This window comes from Poromitra crassiceps, assembly GCF_964638095.1.
Source record: "Poromitra crassiceps genome assembly, chromosome: 20".
NCBI lineage: Eukaryota > Metazoa > Chordata > Actinopteri > Beryciformes > Melamphaidae > Poromitra > Poromitra crassiceps.
The window spans coordinates 26974508-26989507 of NC_139637.1; the positions used below are offsets into that span (position 1 = coordinate 26974508).

The 15000-nt window shown below is 47.2% G+C and overlaps 1 protein-coding gene across 1 annotated transcript in view; it reads right to left on the reverse strand.

The window, feature by feature from the left end:
* Window positions 1-15000, reverse strand: part of itpr3 (inositol 1,4,5-trisphosphate receptor, type 3) — a gene marked incomplete at its 5' end in the record, with an annotated part of 192045 nt that overhangs the window by 23143 nt on the left and 153902 nt on the right. Inside the window, 8 exons of the mRNA XM_083657123.1 lie at window positions 3783-3975; window positions 5248-5412; window positions 6102-6277; window positions 9759-9878; window positions 12401-12593; window positions 13399-13509; window positions 14080-14166; window positions 14948-15000. The exon at window positions 14948-15000 is cut by the window's right edge and continues 49 nt beyond it. Coding sequence (XP_083513249.1) covers window positions 3783-3975; window positions 5248-5412; window positions 6102-6277; window positions 9759-9878; window positions 12401-12593; window positions 13399-13509; window positions 14080-14166; window positions 14948-15000 — 1098 coding nt within the window. The remainder of the gene's footprint in view (window positions 1-3782; window positions 3976-5247; window positions 5413-6101; window positions 6278-9758; window positions 9879-12400; window positions 12594-13398; window positions 13510-14079; window positions 14167-14947) is intronic.

The following is a 15000-nucleotide window of genomic DNA, read 5'->3' on the forward strand; positions in this document are numbered from 1 at the left end:
TCCACGTCATGACATGTTTCAGTCAGCGTAAAAAACAATAACAAGCCGTGTCGTGAGAGAGAAACAACATTGATGGACAAAAAAACGTTTTTCAAGGGGAGAGTTAGACAGTCTCCACTGCAGCTCCACACTGGAAACATTTCAACCTGTTGAAAACGAACCCATCTACCATGCGTTGTGAGGACACTAATGTGACGTTGTTCAATGCAGCTATAAACGGTAAGTCTGCTGTTTTAATTTCCATATGCTTGAGTGACATCATGTTTCAGTTTGTGTGGGCATCGTTGCTGTTTGGCGATTAAACGATTTAACATTCTCTTTCTCGAGACAACATGTCTGGATTTTGATAGGCTACGGTAGCGCGCATGTGTGTGTGAGAAAGAGAGAGAAGGGGGGAGAGAGACATAGAGAGAGAGAGAGAGAGAGAGACATAGAGAGAGATAGAGAGAGAGAGAGAGAGAGAGAGAGAGAGCTGCGGTGGTTGTCTTTAGAGTTTAGAGCCTCTCTGCAGGTCTCTAGTCTCACAGACAGTCAGAGGCACCAGGCAGGTCTCTAGTCTGTACAGACAGTCAGAGGCACCAGGCAGGTCTCTAGTCTCACAGACAGTCAGAGGCACCAGGCAGGTCTCTAGTCTGTACAGACAGTCAGAGGCACCAGGCAGGTCTCTAGTCTGTACAGACAGTCAGAGGCACCAGGCAGCTCTCTAGTCTCACAGACAGTCAGAGGCACCAGGCAGCTCTCTAGTCTCACAGACAGTCAGAGGCACCAGGCAGCTCTCTAGTCTGCACAGACAGTCAGAGGCACCAGGCAGCTCTCTAGTCTGTACAGACAGTCAGAGGCACCAGGCAGCTCTCTAGTCTCACAGACAGTCAGAGGCACCAGGCAGGTCTCTAGTCTGTACAGACAGTCAGAGGCACCAGGCAGCTCTCTAGTCTCACAGACAGTCAGAGGGACCAGGCAGCTCTCTAGTCTGCACAGACAGTCAGAGGCACCAGGCAGGTCTCTAGTCTGCACAGACAGTCAGAGGCACCAGGCAGGTCTCTAGTCTCACAGACAGTCAGAGGCACCAGGCAGGTCTCTAGTCTGCACAGACAGTCAGAGGCACCAGGCAGCTCTCTAGTCTCACAGACAGTCAGAGGCACCAGGCAGGTCTCTAGTCTCACAGACAGTCAGAGGCACCAGGCAGGTCTCTAGTCTCACAGACAGTCAGAGGCACCAGGCAGGTCTCTAGTCTCACAGACAGTCAGAGGCACCAGGCAGGTCTCTAGTCTCACAGACAGTCAGAGGCACCAGGCAGCTCTCTAGTCTCACAGACAGTCAGAGGCACCAGGCAGGTCTCTAGTCTCACAGACAGTCAGAGGCACCAGGCAGGTCTCTAGTCTGCACAGACAGTCAGAGGCACCAGGCAGCTCTCTAGTCTCACAGACAGTCAGAGGCACCAGGCAGGTCTCTAGTCTCACAGACAGTCAGAGGCACCAGGCAGGTCTCTAGTCTCACAGACAGTCAGAGGCACCAGGCAGGTCTCTAGTCTCACAGACAGTCAGAGGCACCAGGCAGGTCTCTAGTCTCACAGACAGTCAGAGGCACCAGGCAGCTCTCTAGTCTCACAGACAGTCAGAGGCACCAGGCAGGTCTCTAGTCTCACAGACAGTCAGAGGCACCAGGCAGGTCTCTAGTCTCACAGACAGTCAGAGGCACCAGGCAGGTCTCTAGTCTCACAGACAGTCAGAGGCACCAGGCAGGTCTCTAGTCTGTACAGACAGTCAGAGGCACCAGGCAGGTCTCTAGTCTCACAGACAGTCAGAGGCACCAGGCAGCTCTCTAGTCTGCACAGACAGTCAGAGGCACCAGGCAGGTCTCTAGTCTGCACAGACAGTCAGAGGCACCAGGCAGGTCTCTAGTCTGCACAGACAGTCAGAGGCACCAGGCAGCTCTCTAGTCTCACAGACAGTCAGAGGCACCAGGCAGCTCTCTAGTCTGCACAGACAGTCAGAGGCACCAGGCAGGTCTCTAGTCTCACAGACAGTCAGAGGCACCAGGCAGCTCTCTAGTCTCACAGACAGTCAGAGGCACCAGGCAGGTCTCTAGTCTCACAGACAGTCAGAGGCACCAGGCAGGTCTCTAGTCTCACAGACAGTCAGAGGCACCAGGCAGCTCTCTAGTCTGCACAGACAGTCAGAGGCACCAGGCAGGTCTCTAGTCTCACAGACAGTCAGAGGCACCAGGCAGCTCTCTAGTCTCACAGACAGTCAGAGGCACCAGGCAGCTCTCTAGTCTGCACAGACAGTCAGAGGCACCAGGCAGCTCTCTAGTCTCACAGACAGTCAGAGGCACCAGGCAGGTCTCTAGTCTCACAGACAGTCAGAGGCACCAGGCAGCTCTCTAGTCTGCACAGACAGTCAGAGGCACCAGGCAGGTCTCTAGTCTCACAGACAGTCAGAGGCACCAGGCAGCTCTCTAGTCTGTACAGACAGTCAGAGGCACCAGGCAGGTCTCTAGTCTCACAGACAGTCAGAGGCACCAGGCAGCTCTCTAGTCTGTACAGACAGTCAGAGGCACCAGGCAGGTCTCTAGTCTCACAGACAGTCAGAGGCACCAGGCAGGTCTCTAGTCTCACAGACAGTCAGAGGCACCAGGCAGCGTACAGAGGGAATGAGGAGTCATGTCTGGAGGAGAGGAGTAGAGGACTAAAGCCCAATTTATGCTTTGTCTTTTGAAACGGTCGCCGACAGAAATGAGGACTTGAGTCGACACTTTCAAGTGTGGGCGAGCAGCAGTGTCTGCTACCTGGTGAAATGTCTAGTGTCGCTGACTACGTCACGGTGTGTCGCGCAAGTCTGATTGGCTATATAGATGGCACACGCTTGACTTCCTAGTTTTGGTTTTCGCTCGATTGAAATGAATGAACGTGTCCCCGCTATTTTTATCAGCCTGTCCTTGATGTATGACTTCGTGAAAATCACAAAGAACATCGTGACCAATTTCTCAGAGAGAGAGGAGGTGAGTTGTGTGGTTGTTAGGGGTGTCACGATACACTCAGTTCATGATACGATACGATACACGATATTGGGTTCACGATAACGATACGATACGATATCTTAACTATATTGCTTTGCGACCGATTTGTAAGTTGAGGGGGCATCCTTCACGCTAATTTGAGTCATTTCACCATTTTCATCCTCCGTGTCTGTAACGTCCCTCGTCTGTTCAAACAAAGCAATGAAAAGGAGAGCGAGCATGCAATCAGATGCAGATCAGTGCCACCATGTTCAGCTTCTTTTTCTCGCGATATGAGATTTCATCTCAACGATACATATTGTCACGTTTTGATATCGCGATATATTGTGGGACGATATATTGTGACATCCCTAGTGGTTGTGTGTCGTTTATATGCGGCTGCAGTCAAGTACGTTACATCTTGCATTCCATTCCCTCTCTTCTCTTGGCTGTCTGCACTCATAGCGTTCGAGTGTCACGTGACCGTTGAACCAAGGCAAACGTTCACTGAAGTATAAATGCAACACCACGAGCGACACTTTCTTTTTCGTCTGCGACCATGTGCTGAGCAACACTTTCTAATAAGTATAAATTAAAGTATAAAGTTTCATCGGTAATAGACGCACACACACACGCACACACACACACACACGCACACACACACACACATGGCCACGGACACACGCACGGCTCCAACTTGCAACACCTGCACCACATCCTTCAACACCTGGATTTTTCATTTCAGCTCTTGTTTAAAGTGAAGGCTGAACGGGGTGAGAGGTGACCTGTGGTGGTGATCTGGGGCAACGGGTCCACCTCCATGATGAAGTCGCTCTTCAGGCAGAGGAACCCCACGATGGAGAACAGGTAGACCAGAATGAGAGCCAGCAGGGCCGTCAACAGGATGGAGCGACCGTTACGAGTCACGCTCTTTATCACGTTAAACAGAGTTTCCTCACGGTAGATCAGGTCAAACAGCTGAGAGAGAGAGAGGGAGGGAGAGAGAGAGAGAGGGAGAGAGGGAGGGGGGGAGAGAGAGAGAGAGAGAGGGAGGGGGGGAGAGAGAGAGAGAGAGAGGGAGGGGGGGAGAGAGAGAGAGGGAGGGGGGGAGAGAGAAGAGAGAGGGGGGGGAGAGAGAGAGAGGGGGGAGAGGGAGAGAGAGAGAGAGAGGGAGGGAGAGAGGGAGGGGGGAGAGAGAGAGGGAGGGGGGAGAGAGAGAGAGAGATGGTGAAGAGGATTGATGGGGTTAAAATGATTAATTTATAAACAATTAAAGTTATAAATGGTTTATACGCATATGTTGAAATTAGCTGACAAAGTTTTAGTCAAGAAAGTTTCACAGGCTCCATCAGCTGTCTCCTCGAGTCTGTATCTCTAGATGCTAGTGTTGACCCATTGTTGACCCATGACCTGAGGATGTATTTTTGTGTCCATGCACTGACTTAAATGGACATGGTCAAGGATTGTGGCCATACACTTGCTGACCGATTGAAATGCATACTGTTATTGATCTGTGCTGGACCATTGAAATGCATACTGTTATTGATCTGTGCTGGACCAGCATACTGTTATTGATCTGTGCTGGACCACTGCCTTTGGAGGAGATGCTGTTATTTTGGACTCTGAAGAGAAGCATAAAAGACCCCAGCGACCACAGTTGACTAGGAGATGTGGCCCGAGACCGCGTTGCGTTGCAAGCATAGCAAGGCCTCTCCTCCTGGAATGGCGTCCAGCCTTTCCAGTCATAGTACATTTGTTAAAATGCTGTTGTTTCATCTTGTGATCAAAACTAAGTTGTTTCTGGAACTGGCAAATTGTGAAATTAAACTGTTAAACTTTGCTTCTCATTCTGGACAGTCAACTTATTACTTTAAGGATATTATAGTTGTTTATGAGGTTAATATTTTTAATTTATCTAATAGGTTCAGTTTTAATTTAGTCATTCATCCATTTCATTCTTCATCCAAACATTCGTCAACCACCCACTTCTAGAACCACACGTTAAAATAAGGTTTAAGGGGTAAATCTTCATCAATGGGTAGACAGACAGGTCGAGATACAGTACAGACAGAGAGAGCGAGGTAGACAAAGTCAAAAATACTTTACTTCCTGTTTCTTTCTTTTAAGTCTTTAATTTTCATGCAGTGTGTCTGTGTGTGTGTGTGTGTGTGTGTGTCTGCCTGAATGTGTGCACGTATGTGTGCGTGTGTGTGTTTGTGTGTGTCTGCGTGTGCATATGTGTGTGTGTACCAGGATGCTGTAGAAGAGCTCGTGCACACAGAGGCCCAGCGTGGAGGTGAGGACGTAGGCCAGGTGGTAGAGGAACTCCACGTCCAGCACCATGGCTTTATATCCCATAATAAACGTGCCGTTGTTCCCCACAAAGCTCACCACAAACACCACTTTGTTGACCAGCTGAGGAGACATCACAACACACAGCAGGTTATCAGGACAGTGGAGGGATGATACCTCATCTCTGAGCTAATGTTAGCTAGTGAACACAGGGTAGCTAATTTAATCTGTAAAAGAACTGTTAGATTCCACATAATTGCTATAATCAGAGCAGAATATAAATGATACAAACACATATTGCATAATTATACATCAAATTGTGTTAAAATGTCAACGTTCATTCCCTATATGAAGGCCGTCATGTTTGATGTTGTCACCGACAAACTGGAGCTCTGAAATGATATCTTTTTTTTTACCCCCCCCCCCCTTTTATTATTTATCCCATTTTTATCCCCCATTAGTGATATGTATATATAAATATATATATATATATATACTGTATATATATGTATATATAAATATATAAATATATATATACTGTATATATACATATATATATACATATATATATATATATATATATATATATATAAATATATATATATATATATACTGTATATATATGTATATATAAATATATAAATATATATATACTGTATATATACATATATATATACATATATATATATATATATATATATATATATATATATATATATATATATATATATATACATATATATACAGTATATATATATATATATATATATTTGTTTATCCCAGGTGGTAGATGGGTAATGTAGTTTTCTTACATTGAGCGTGCCCAGCAGTATGAGTGTGTTGCCTATGCCCAGGTGGTAGATGGATCTCAGGATCAGAGCCAAGGTGAGCGGTCTGAGGCCGTAACGCTGAGAGAACAGACCCAGCACCGACAGACCGGTCAGTATCCAGAACAACATCAACAACAAGGAATCATCTATGGCTCCAACTGAGGAGGAGAGGAGAGGAGAGAGGAGAGGAGAGGAGAGAGGGGATGAGTGAAGACGAGAGGAGAGGAGAGGGGATGAGTGGAGAGGAGAGGAGAGGAGAGAAGAGGAGAGGAGAGGAGAGGAGAGGAGATGAGTGGAGAGGAGAGGAGAGGAGAGGAGAGAAGAGGAGACGAGAGAGGAGAGGAGAGAAGAGGAGAGGAGAGGGGATGAGTGGAGAGGAGAGGAGAGAAGAGGAGAGGAGAGAGGGGAGAAGAGGAGAGGGGATGAGTGGAGAGGAGAGAGGAGAGGGGATGAGTGAAGAGGAGAGGAGAGGAGAGGAGAGAAGAGGAGAGAGGAGAGGAGATAAGAGAGGAGAGGAGAGGAGAGAGAGGAGAGGAGATAAGAGAGGAGAGGAGAGGAGAGGAGAGGAGAGGAGAGAGAGGAGAAGAGAGGAGGAGAGGAGAGAGAGGAGAGGAGAGGACAGATGAGAGGAGAGGAGAGGAGAGAGGAGAAGGGATGAGTGGAGAGGAGAGGAGAGGATGAGGGAATAGGAGAGAGGAGAGGAGAGTGGATTAGAGGAAGAGACATAGGCCTCTATCTTCCGACTATCCCCTAATATCGCTTTGCGCACCTGTTTGCCTTAAGGCACGGAAGATAGCATTCCGCCTTGCGCCGTCCGCCAGGTGTTCTGCCAAGTTTTGCTCCCCCGTCAATCAGCAAAAAAAAGCATCTCCACCTCACGGGAGCATATTGTAATGATTTATACAGAAATGTAACTGTTTAAAAGTGATATAATTGTCTGGTAGACGTGACCTCCCTGATTTCTAAGTTAAAACAGCCCCGAAATATGTTGGGGATGCAATTCTCGGCCGGGATGCGGAAAGGTTCATGACAGGTGTTCGCAAGCGCAAATTAGAGCCGTGCCAAAATCATCTGCGTCCCAAAATGCCTGCGCAAACGGGATGTGGGCGGTCTTAACTACCAGAATTATTCACAGGCGTGGCCAGGCAATGCTGGGCATTACGTCAATCAAAACCAATCAGATTCCCGTCTCGCAATGGTTGTTTGCGTGAGGCATGCAATATGCTGTAATTCTCTCCATGCGTAATAGAGTGTACTCACTCGTGCAAGGACAGAGAGCTTATTGACAGATCGTCTGTGGTGCCAACGACCCTCCAGCTTATGAAGGTAAATAGCGTATGTACATTGTCTAACACGTTTTCTCAATTCATTTCCCTCTTTGCGATGGGATAAAAGTTTCTCAGTGAGTTATAGTTGATTGCCTCACTGAATTATCTGCTAATACCCAATTTTAGCAGCATAATTTGATGTCATGGCGTGGCAAGGCATGACATATGCCATAGGTATGACATATCCAAAAGGAATTCTACTTTGCACTGTGCTGCGCTGCACGGAGATTACGGTGCGCTCCCAGCGCAGAGAGGTATTTGTGCGTAAGAGGTCCTTTTCAAAGCTCTTACCGCAAAGTAATTGTGCGCTGCTGACGATAGCATAATGCCATCTATCACCACATTTTAGTGCTGAAACACCTGCTTTGGCTTGTGGCAGCCAATGCCCAGTACAATTATCACAGGCATGCGCTTGTGTCCGCCCCCAATTTGCATTGTGCACGCGGCGTTAAACGAGCGCAAACGCTAAATTATCGCTTTTGGGAAGATAGAGCCCATATAGTTACTATCAACACTGACAAACCGCAAGAGGCAAATTAGTTAGTTAGTTAGTGTCTCTCAAGCCAAACGGTCTCTTCTACATTCTGTGAATGCACCATAAACAGTGTGTAATTCAAACCCACAGAACATGGACAAAGGAAGTTGGGGAAAAAAGCTTCAGACCGGAGGAAGTTCGAACCGATGCAGGTGATTGGATGCAGGTGATTGGATGCAGGTGATTGGATACAGGTGATTGGATACAGGTGATTGGATGCAGGTGATTGGATACAGGTGATTGGATGCAGGTGATTGGATACAGGTGATTGGATGCAGCTGATTGGATACAGGTGATTGGATGCAGGTGATTGGATGCAGGTGATTGGATGCAGGTGATTGGATACAGGTGATTGGATGCAGGTGATTGGATACAGGTGATTGGATACAGGTGATTGATAGAGGTGATTGGATGCAGGTGATTGGATGCAGGTGATTGGATACAGGTGATTGGATACAGGTGATTGGATGCAGGTGATTGGATACAGGTGATTGGATGCAGGTGATTGGATGCAGGTGATTGGATACAGGTGATTGGATGCAGGTGATTGGATATCCCGCATCCGCTCGTGTCTCCAATCAGCTGCCCTATTCATAGCTTTCAAGGGGCGTTACGTGCTGCCGGGAACGCCCACCTGGCGGTAAAAAAAAAACGTGTTCATTCCGTTGCCTGCGAGTCGACTCACGCTGTTTGTTCAGCCAAAGTGCCGCATAGCCTACCTGTTGTGCTATCGGTTGCATTAAACCGACGAGGAGACACGCCTGGCTTGTGTTTTACAGAATCCCGTCGGAGAAAGAAAGGAGGAGGTTGTGGATTTGTGCGACGTGGTTCAGTCGCTGGGTAGGGCAGAAAAAATTGCTTTTTTTCTACCATCAAAGTACACACGTCTTTGCTCTTTGCGGCCAACATTTAATCAAAGGTAACCTCAAGTAACGTTACAATAATGATTAATACCCCGTTAACGTTACTTGAGCTTACCTTTGATGAAATGTTGGCCGCAAAGAGCAAAGACGTGTGTAGTTTGATGGTAGAAAAAAAAGCTATTTTTTTTGCCCTCCCCAGCGACTGAACCACGTCGCACAAATCCACAACCTCCTCCTTTCTTTCTCCGACGGGATTCTGTAAAACACAAGCCAGGCGTGTCTCCTCGTCGGTTTAGTGCAACCGATACCACAACAGGTAGTAGGCTATCCGGCACTTTGGCTGAACAAACAGCGTGAGTCGACTCGCAGGCAACGGAATGAACAAGTTTTTTTTTGACCGCCAGGTAGGCGTTCCCGGCAGCACGTAACGCCCCTTGAAAGCTATGAATAGGCGGGATATCTGGGACATCCCCCTATCATCGTTATTTTTCCTGAGTTTCCCTTTTTTTTTACCAACTTTCCCAGCTCCAAGTCCAGACGTTTAGACGGAAGCATTTGAAAATTGCGAGAGCCAACTGTCTGTTTTAAGAGACTAAGGGCTCTATCGTCACAAGGCAGGGCAGGATGCTGCTTTTGAGTCAACCTTTTTTTGTTGGCACCACTGCGCAAAAGAAGAAGAAGAAGAAGCTGCTACTATTTTGAAATGAAGAGGGGATGCATTTCTTACAATATTTTAGTTGTACAGAAATGGTGGCTAGGCTACGATTGAAAGGAAGTTGAGGTGCAAAAGTTCACTAGCCGATTATGTTATTGTTATCCGAAGCTGGATAACAATACCCCCCCACATACACACAAACACAAACTCATTGGGGAGCAGCAGTACCTTGTCCTGACACGTAGGGGGCAGCAGTACCTTGTCCTGAAGCGTAGGGGTAGAAGAAGGCGATGATGAGGTTGATGAAGACGGCCAGGTTGAAGGAGATGGAACCCCACAGAGTCATCCTCCTGGAGAACCAGTACAACACGGGCATACCTGCACACGCACACACAGGTATACACACACACACACACACGCACACACACATTAAGGCAAACATTAACGGAGGCCATACGCATATTCATGTAACTATTTTTTACATTTCCATTCGACTAGCACATGCGTCCTCTGATACATGTGCGGTCACCAACCGCTTCTTTTCACCTGACAGCGAGGAGTTTCACCGGCAGGACATAGCGCAACCTGCATACAGCCAATTGTGCCTGTATGGCCACCGAACCAAGCCGGAGGTAAGACGGGGGCTCGAACCTGCGCCCCTCATGTTGGTAGGTGAGGGAATAGACCACTACACTACATCATACACTTTCATTCATATGTGGAATATATAATACAACAACAACATGTCAAGTGTATGTGTGTGGTTTATGTGTATTAGGATGCATGCTTAAGCCTTGGCCACACTGATCCGTCAGAAAATGGACAGAATTATTGAAGGACAGATGTCTGTCCGATGCATGAGAACTGAGTCTATGTCAAACCCCTCGCCGAAAGCGACGGGGCTGCTCCGCGGCCGGCGAGCCTGCCTGCACAGCCTGCGTGCAGCTCCTTGGAAATGTGACTCGATGCAAATGACATGAACAGCGCGAGTATAGTCGTGTTTCCATTACCCTCATAAATGCGCAAAATCTAAATATCGCAATAGAAATTGGGTAATGGAAACACGTAAATTTCGAAAAACCTCCCAAATATCGCAAAACGTTTTTGCGCTCTCATGAGGTGGTTTTTCAGACGTGTCGATATAGCAGTTTATCGCAAAAGTGTAATGGAAACAGTTTTTTCGCATTAGCACGTCATGTGACCCATTCTGCTTTGGAAAAGCAGCGAAAAATGAGGAAGAAACGGTTCGATAAGCCGTGGCAAAACCTCCGCAGCAATGGAAAACTTTGAAGCAACGCTAGCAGAAAGACGAGTGTTATGCAAAATAAATATAAAATAGATAATGTTTAATGGCAGAAATAGGTCCATGGTGACAGGCTGCCTGTGTGCGCGCATTTGGCACAGCGCGAGATAAGGGATGAAAAGCAAGCACACACCGGTGCGGTGCGTGCTCCTGACTGAAGTGAATACAGTGACTGTGAGTAATACATTACACACGTTTCAGGTGCAGTGTTATAATTATAATAGCTACACAAAATTGTGATTATTGACCAAATCAGCCTTTTCCCCCCTCCATCTCTAAATCGGACCAGTTGTAGGCTATTAGGCTATTAGGCTTTTTTCCTCTGCCTGTCGCGCTCACTGCATTCACCGCAGCCAGCAACATTTTGCAACTAATTTTATTTTGAATTGATAATCAGGCTCGTTTATATGTGTTGTAACTTCATGTTGTGATTTGCATTGACCATTGGTTGGATTTGAGCATGCAGGGGACGGGATATGGGGCAGATCCACTGTGGCAGGCAGCTGCTGGTAGGCTAATGGGAATTGCGTTCAGGTGACCAAACTCAACTTCAATGGAAACGCCTACAAGTCGCAATTGTACATTGTCGAAGTTGTAGAAATATCGCAATTATTTTGCGAAAAACTGTAATGGAAACACAGCTTATAATAATGTAGATCATGTGCAGATAACTGGAGAGAAGTATATGCACTACATTCTCCCCTTGGACTAACTTCTAGTCACTGAAATCCTAGTGAAATCACACAATTTTACTCATTTTGCTGGGGACTCCCTTATAGCCTCGTTCACCACCTCGGCCGCCATCTTCTTTGAAAAGTTGAAACAAATCTCGCAACGCCTCCTCTCGAGACCTCGACTCTGATTGGCTAAACGGACAGTGACTATCCGACCATCCGACCATCCGATACGTCCATCCAGAAAAAGCTCATCCCTCTTCAACTTTCTGTCCATCAAAACGTATGCAAATTTTCTGGATACGTACGCTTCTGAGTGCTCCACGGACAGTCGGACAGCTGTCATTGAAAATGAATGGAAGTGAACAGAGAAATGAACGCACACGGACAGACACCACGGATCAGTGTGGCCAAGGCCTAAGTGGCTGTGTGTATGTGTAGTCTTCTTTGTACACTAAAGTTTGTGTGTGTGTGTGTGTGTGTGTGAGAGTGAGTGAAACATGTTGATATGTTAAAATGTTTTTGTAGTGTGTTTGAATGAAGGCTGTGCCTGTGTGTGTGTCTTTGCATGTGTGTGTGTGTGTGTGTGTGTGTGTGTGTGTAAGAGTGTTACAGTCTTGTTGTAGTCTTGTTTTTCATTAAGCGTCACCAGCAGATGGCCTGTCTGCACGACATGTTACAATCTGTGCTGTGTGTGTGTGTGTGCTTGTGTGTGTGCGTGTGTGCTTGTGAGTGTGTGTGTGTGTGTGTGTGTGTGAGTGTGTGTGTGTGTGTGTGTGTGCTTGTGTGTGTGCGTGTGTGCTTGTGAGTGTGTGTGTGCGCGCGTGTGTGCTTGTGAGTGTGTGTGTGTGTGTGCGTGCGTGTGTGTGTGTGTGTGTGTGTGTGCGTGTGTCTATGTCTGTTTGTGTGTGTTCTCCTCTCACTGCGTAGCTTCTTTTGCCACTCCATCTCTCCGTGCAGGAAGGAGGCCTGGTCGAAGAAGTGCGTGACCTTTGACCCCTGCTCGTCCTGCTCGGTGGTGTTGAAGACCCGGAACTTGGATTCCTCCGTCAGGAACTCACAGATGGGATGAACCGGAAACACGATCTGCTCCATGCTGCGGTCCTCTCTCACTATCTGAGAGAGAGAGAGAGAGTGAGGGGGGAGGGAGAGAGTGAGAGAGAGCGTGAGGGGGAGTGAGAGAGAGAGAGTGAGGAGGGGGGAGGGAGAGAGTGAGAGAGAAAGAGAGGGGGGTGATAGTATTTATATATTTTCCTTTACCCATTCAATGCCCAACAACTGGTCTTCATAGTGATGCTGCGACGTCATCTTCAACACGACACAGACCAACAATGGAGGATATCGATGGAATGGTGTTCTCGATTCTCGCTATGTGACTTTAGGACAAATTATAAGTGCTGTGGTAGAATTGCGGGAGAAAAAGTCGAAAAATGTGCAGCCACTACATTTAAATATAGTGGCTTTGTGCAGGATGTTACACAATAATGATGATTCTCTCTGACCAATCAGCAGTCTGCAGTGTTTCCACATCACCTTTTGGTATGACCTCAGCTCGCTTGGAACCTCGACAGAGATGCTACCAAAAGGTACCAGGTACCAGGCAGTATGGTGGTACCAGGTACCAGGCAGTATGGTGGTACCAGGTACCAGGCAGTATGATGGTACCAGGTACCAGGCAGTATGGTGGTACCTGGTACCCAGTCTGCTTGGCAAGGTGCCTCCGGTGACCTCCCAGGTTGAGGCTTTATCCACTGCGCTACCATGCCTCATCCCATTTGAGCACCTTGAACGGAACCTTCTTAACAGTACCAGTATTGGTACCTCTATCTGGGCCGTCAGCTGAACCTTCTTAACAGTACCAGTATTGGTACCTCTATCTGGGCGGTCAGCTGAACCCTCTTAACAGTACCAGTATTGGTACCTCTATCTGGGCCGTCAGCTGTTCGTAGTACTCCAGTGGATCTTGTTCCACCACAACAGCTGGAGCCGTCGACTTCAACATCTGAGACAGAGGACGGTTGTTCAGGTTCAACTGCAGAGACAGGGTGAGACAGACAGGAGACAGGGTGAGACAGACAGGAGACAGGGTCAGACAGACAGGAGACAGGGGGAGACAGACAGGAGACAGGGGGAGACAGACAGGAGACAGGGGGAGATGGTAGAACTGACTTTGACAACTCAGTTTTGTATTCAGATCTTCGCCGTGTGCATAAGATAATCCATTTTGCACACTGATGAAGGCCGGACGGCCGAAAACGTTTTGTTGCTAAAGAAAATTAAAACGATATTCCTCGAGTGCGGTCCCCATCTTCTCATTTACCTGTGACATTTCTACATTGGACTACGCACCTGTCTGAGCGCAGTGGTTACCTCCTCTACTTTCATTTGCATAAGATAATCTATAACACTGCTCCTCCACTACTGTTGAAGAGTTCAGCTCCACTCTGAGCAAATGCCTTTCTTTGGTACATCTTCATCTACATCTTCTTCACCCACAATGGGATTTTCTGACCCAAACAGAAGATCAAAGAAAGAAAGAAAGAAAGAAAGAAAGAAAGAAAGAAAGAAAGAAAGAAAGAAAGAAAGAAAGAAAAGTGTTTACCATGGAGGAGATGCCCTCCTCTCCCTCCTCCTTGCTCTTCTTGTGAGGTTTGAGGAGGTGCAGCAGGATCTTGTTGTGTCTGGCCAGCTGATGACAAACAAACAAACAATCAGAACAATAAATCAACATAAAGACTATAGTTGATTTACTACAAAACAAACAATGGTTAAATAACTGTTCACATGTTTACAATGTAGAAACAGGATATCTAACACTACATCTCTGCGAAGCAAACCACACATAGAGGAGCAGGGATGACGTATTTTTGTAGGCTGAACCAGAAATCGCCACTATGTCGGTTCGTCAAGGGAAAAGTCTATGGGGTTTTAGACTTAAATGCATCAAATAAGGTCTGTCATTAACAAAAGTTTATGGCCGTGGTCATTTGTGTTCAGCAAGATCATCTGCACACACGTGGGCCACTTTAGAAGATGATCGTGCTGAACACAAATGACCACGCCCATAAACGTTTGCTAACTACAGACCTTATTTGATGCATTGAAGTGAAATCCCCATGTTAAATCCCCATAGACTTTCCCCATGTTAAATCCCCATAGACTTTCCCCATGTTAAATCCCCATAGACTTTCCCCCTGACGAACCCAAGTGCTACTTCTGGACTCATTCCTGCGGTGCTCTATTTGATTGATGGGAGGGGCGTGGATCTCCTCTCAGCCAATATTCAAGCACGGAACTATTACGCCAGCCAATGAGGAGCTGAACTATTACGCCAGCCAATGAGGAGCTGAACTATTACGCCAGCCAATGAGGAGCTGAACTATTACGCCAGCCAATGAGGAGCTGAACTATTACACCAGCCAATGAGGAGCTGAACTATTACGCCAGCCAATGAGGAGCTGAGCTTCTACCTGCTGTGCCAGGATGTAGATGTTGTGTCCCACCTCTCTGGGGGAAACCTCCC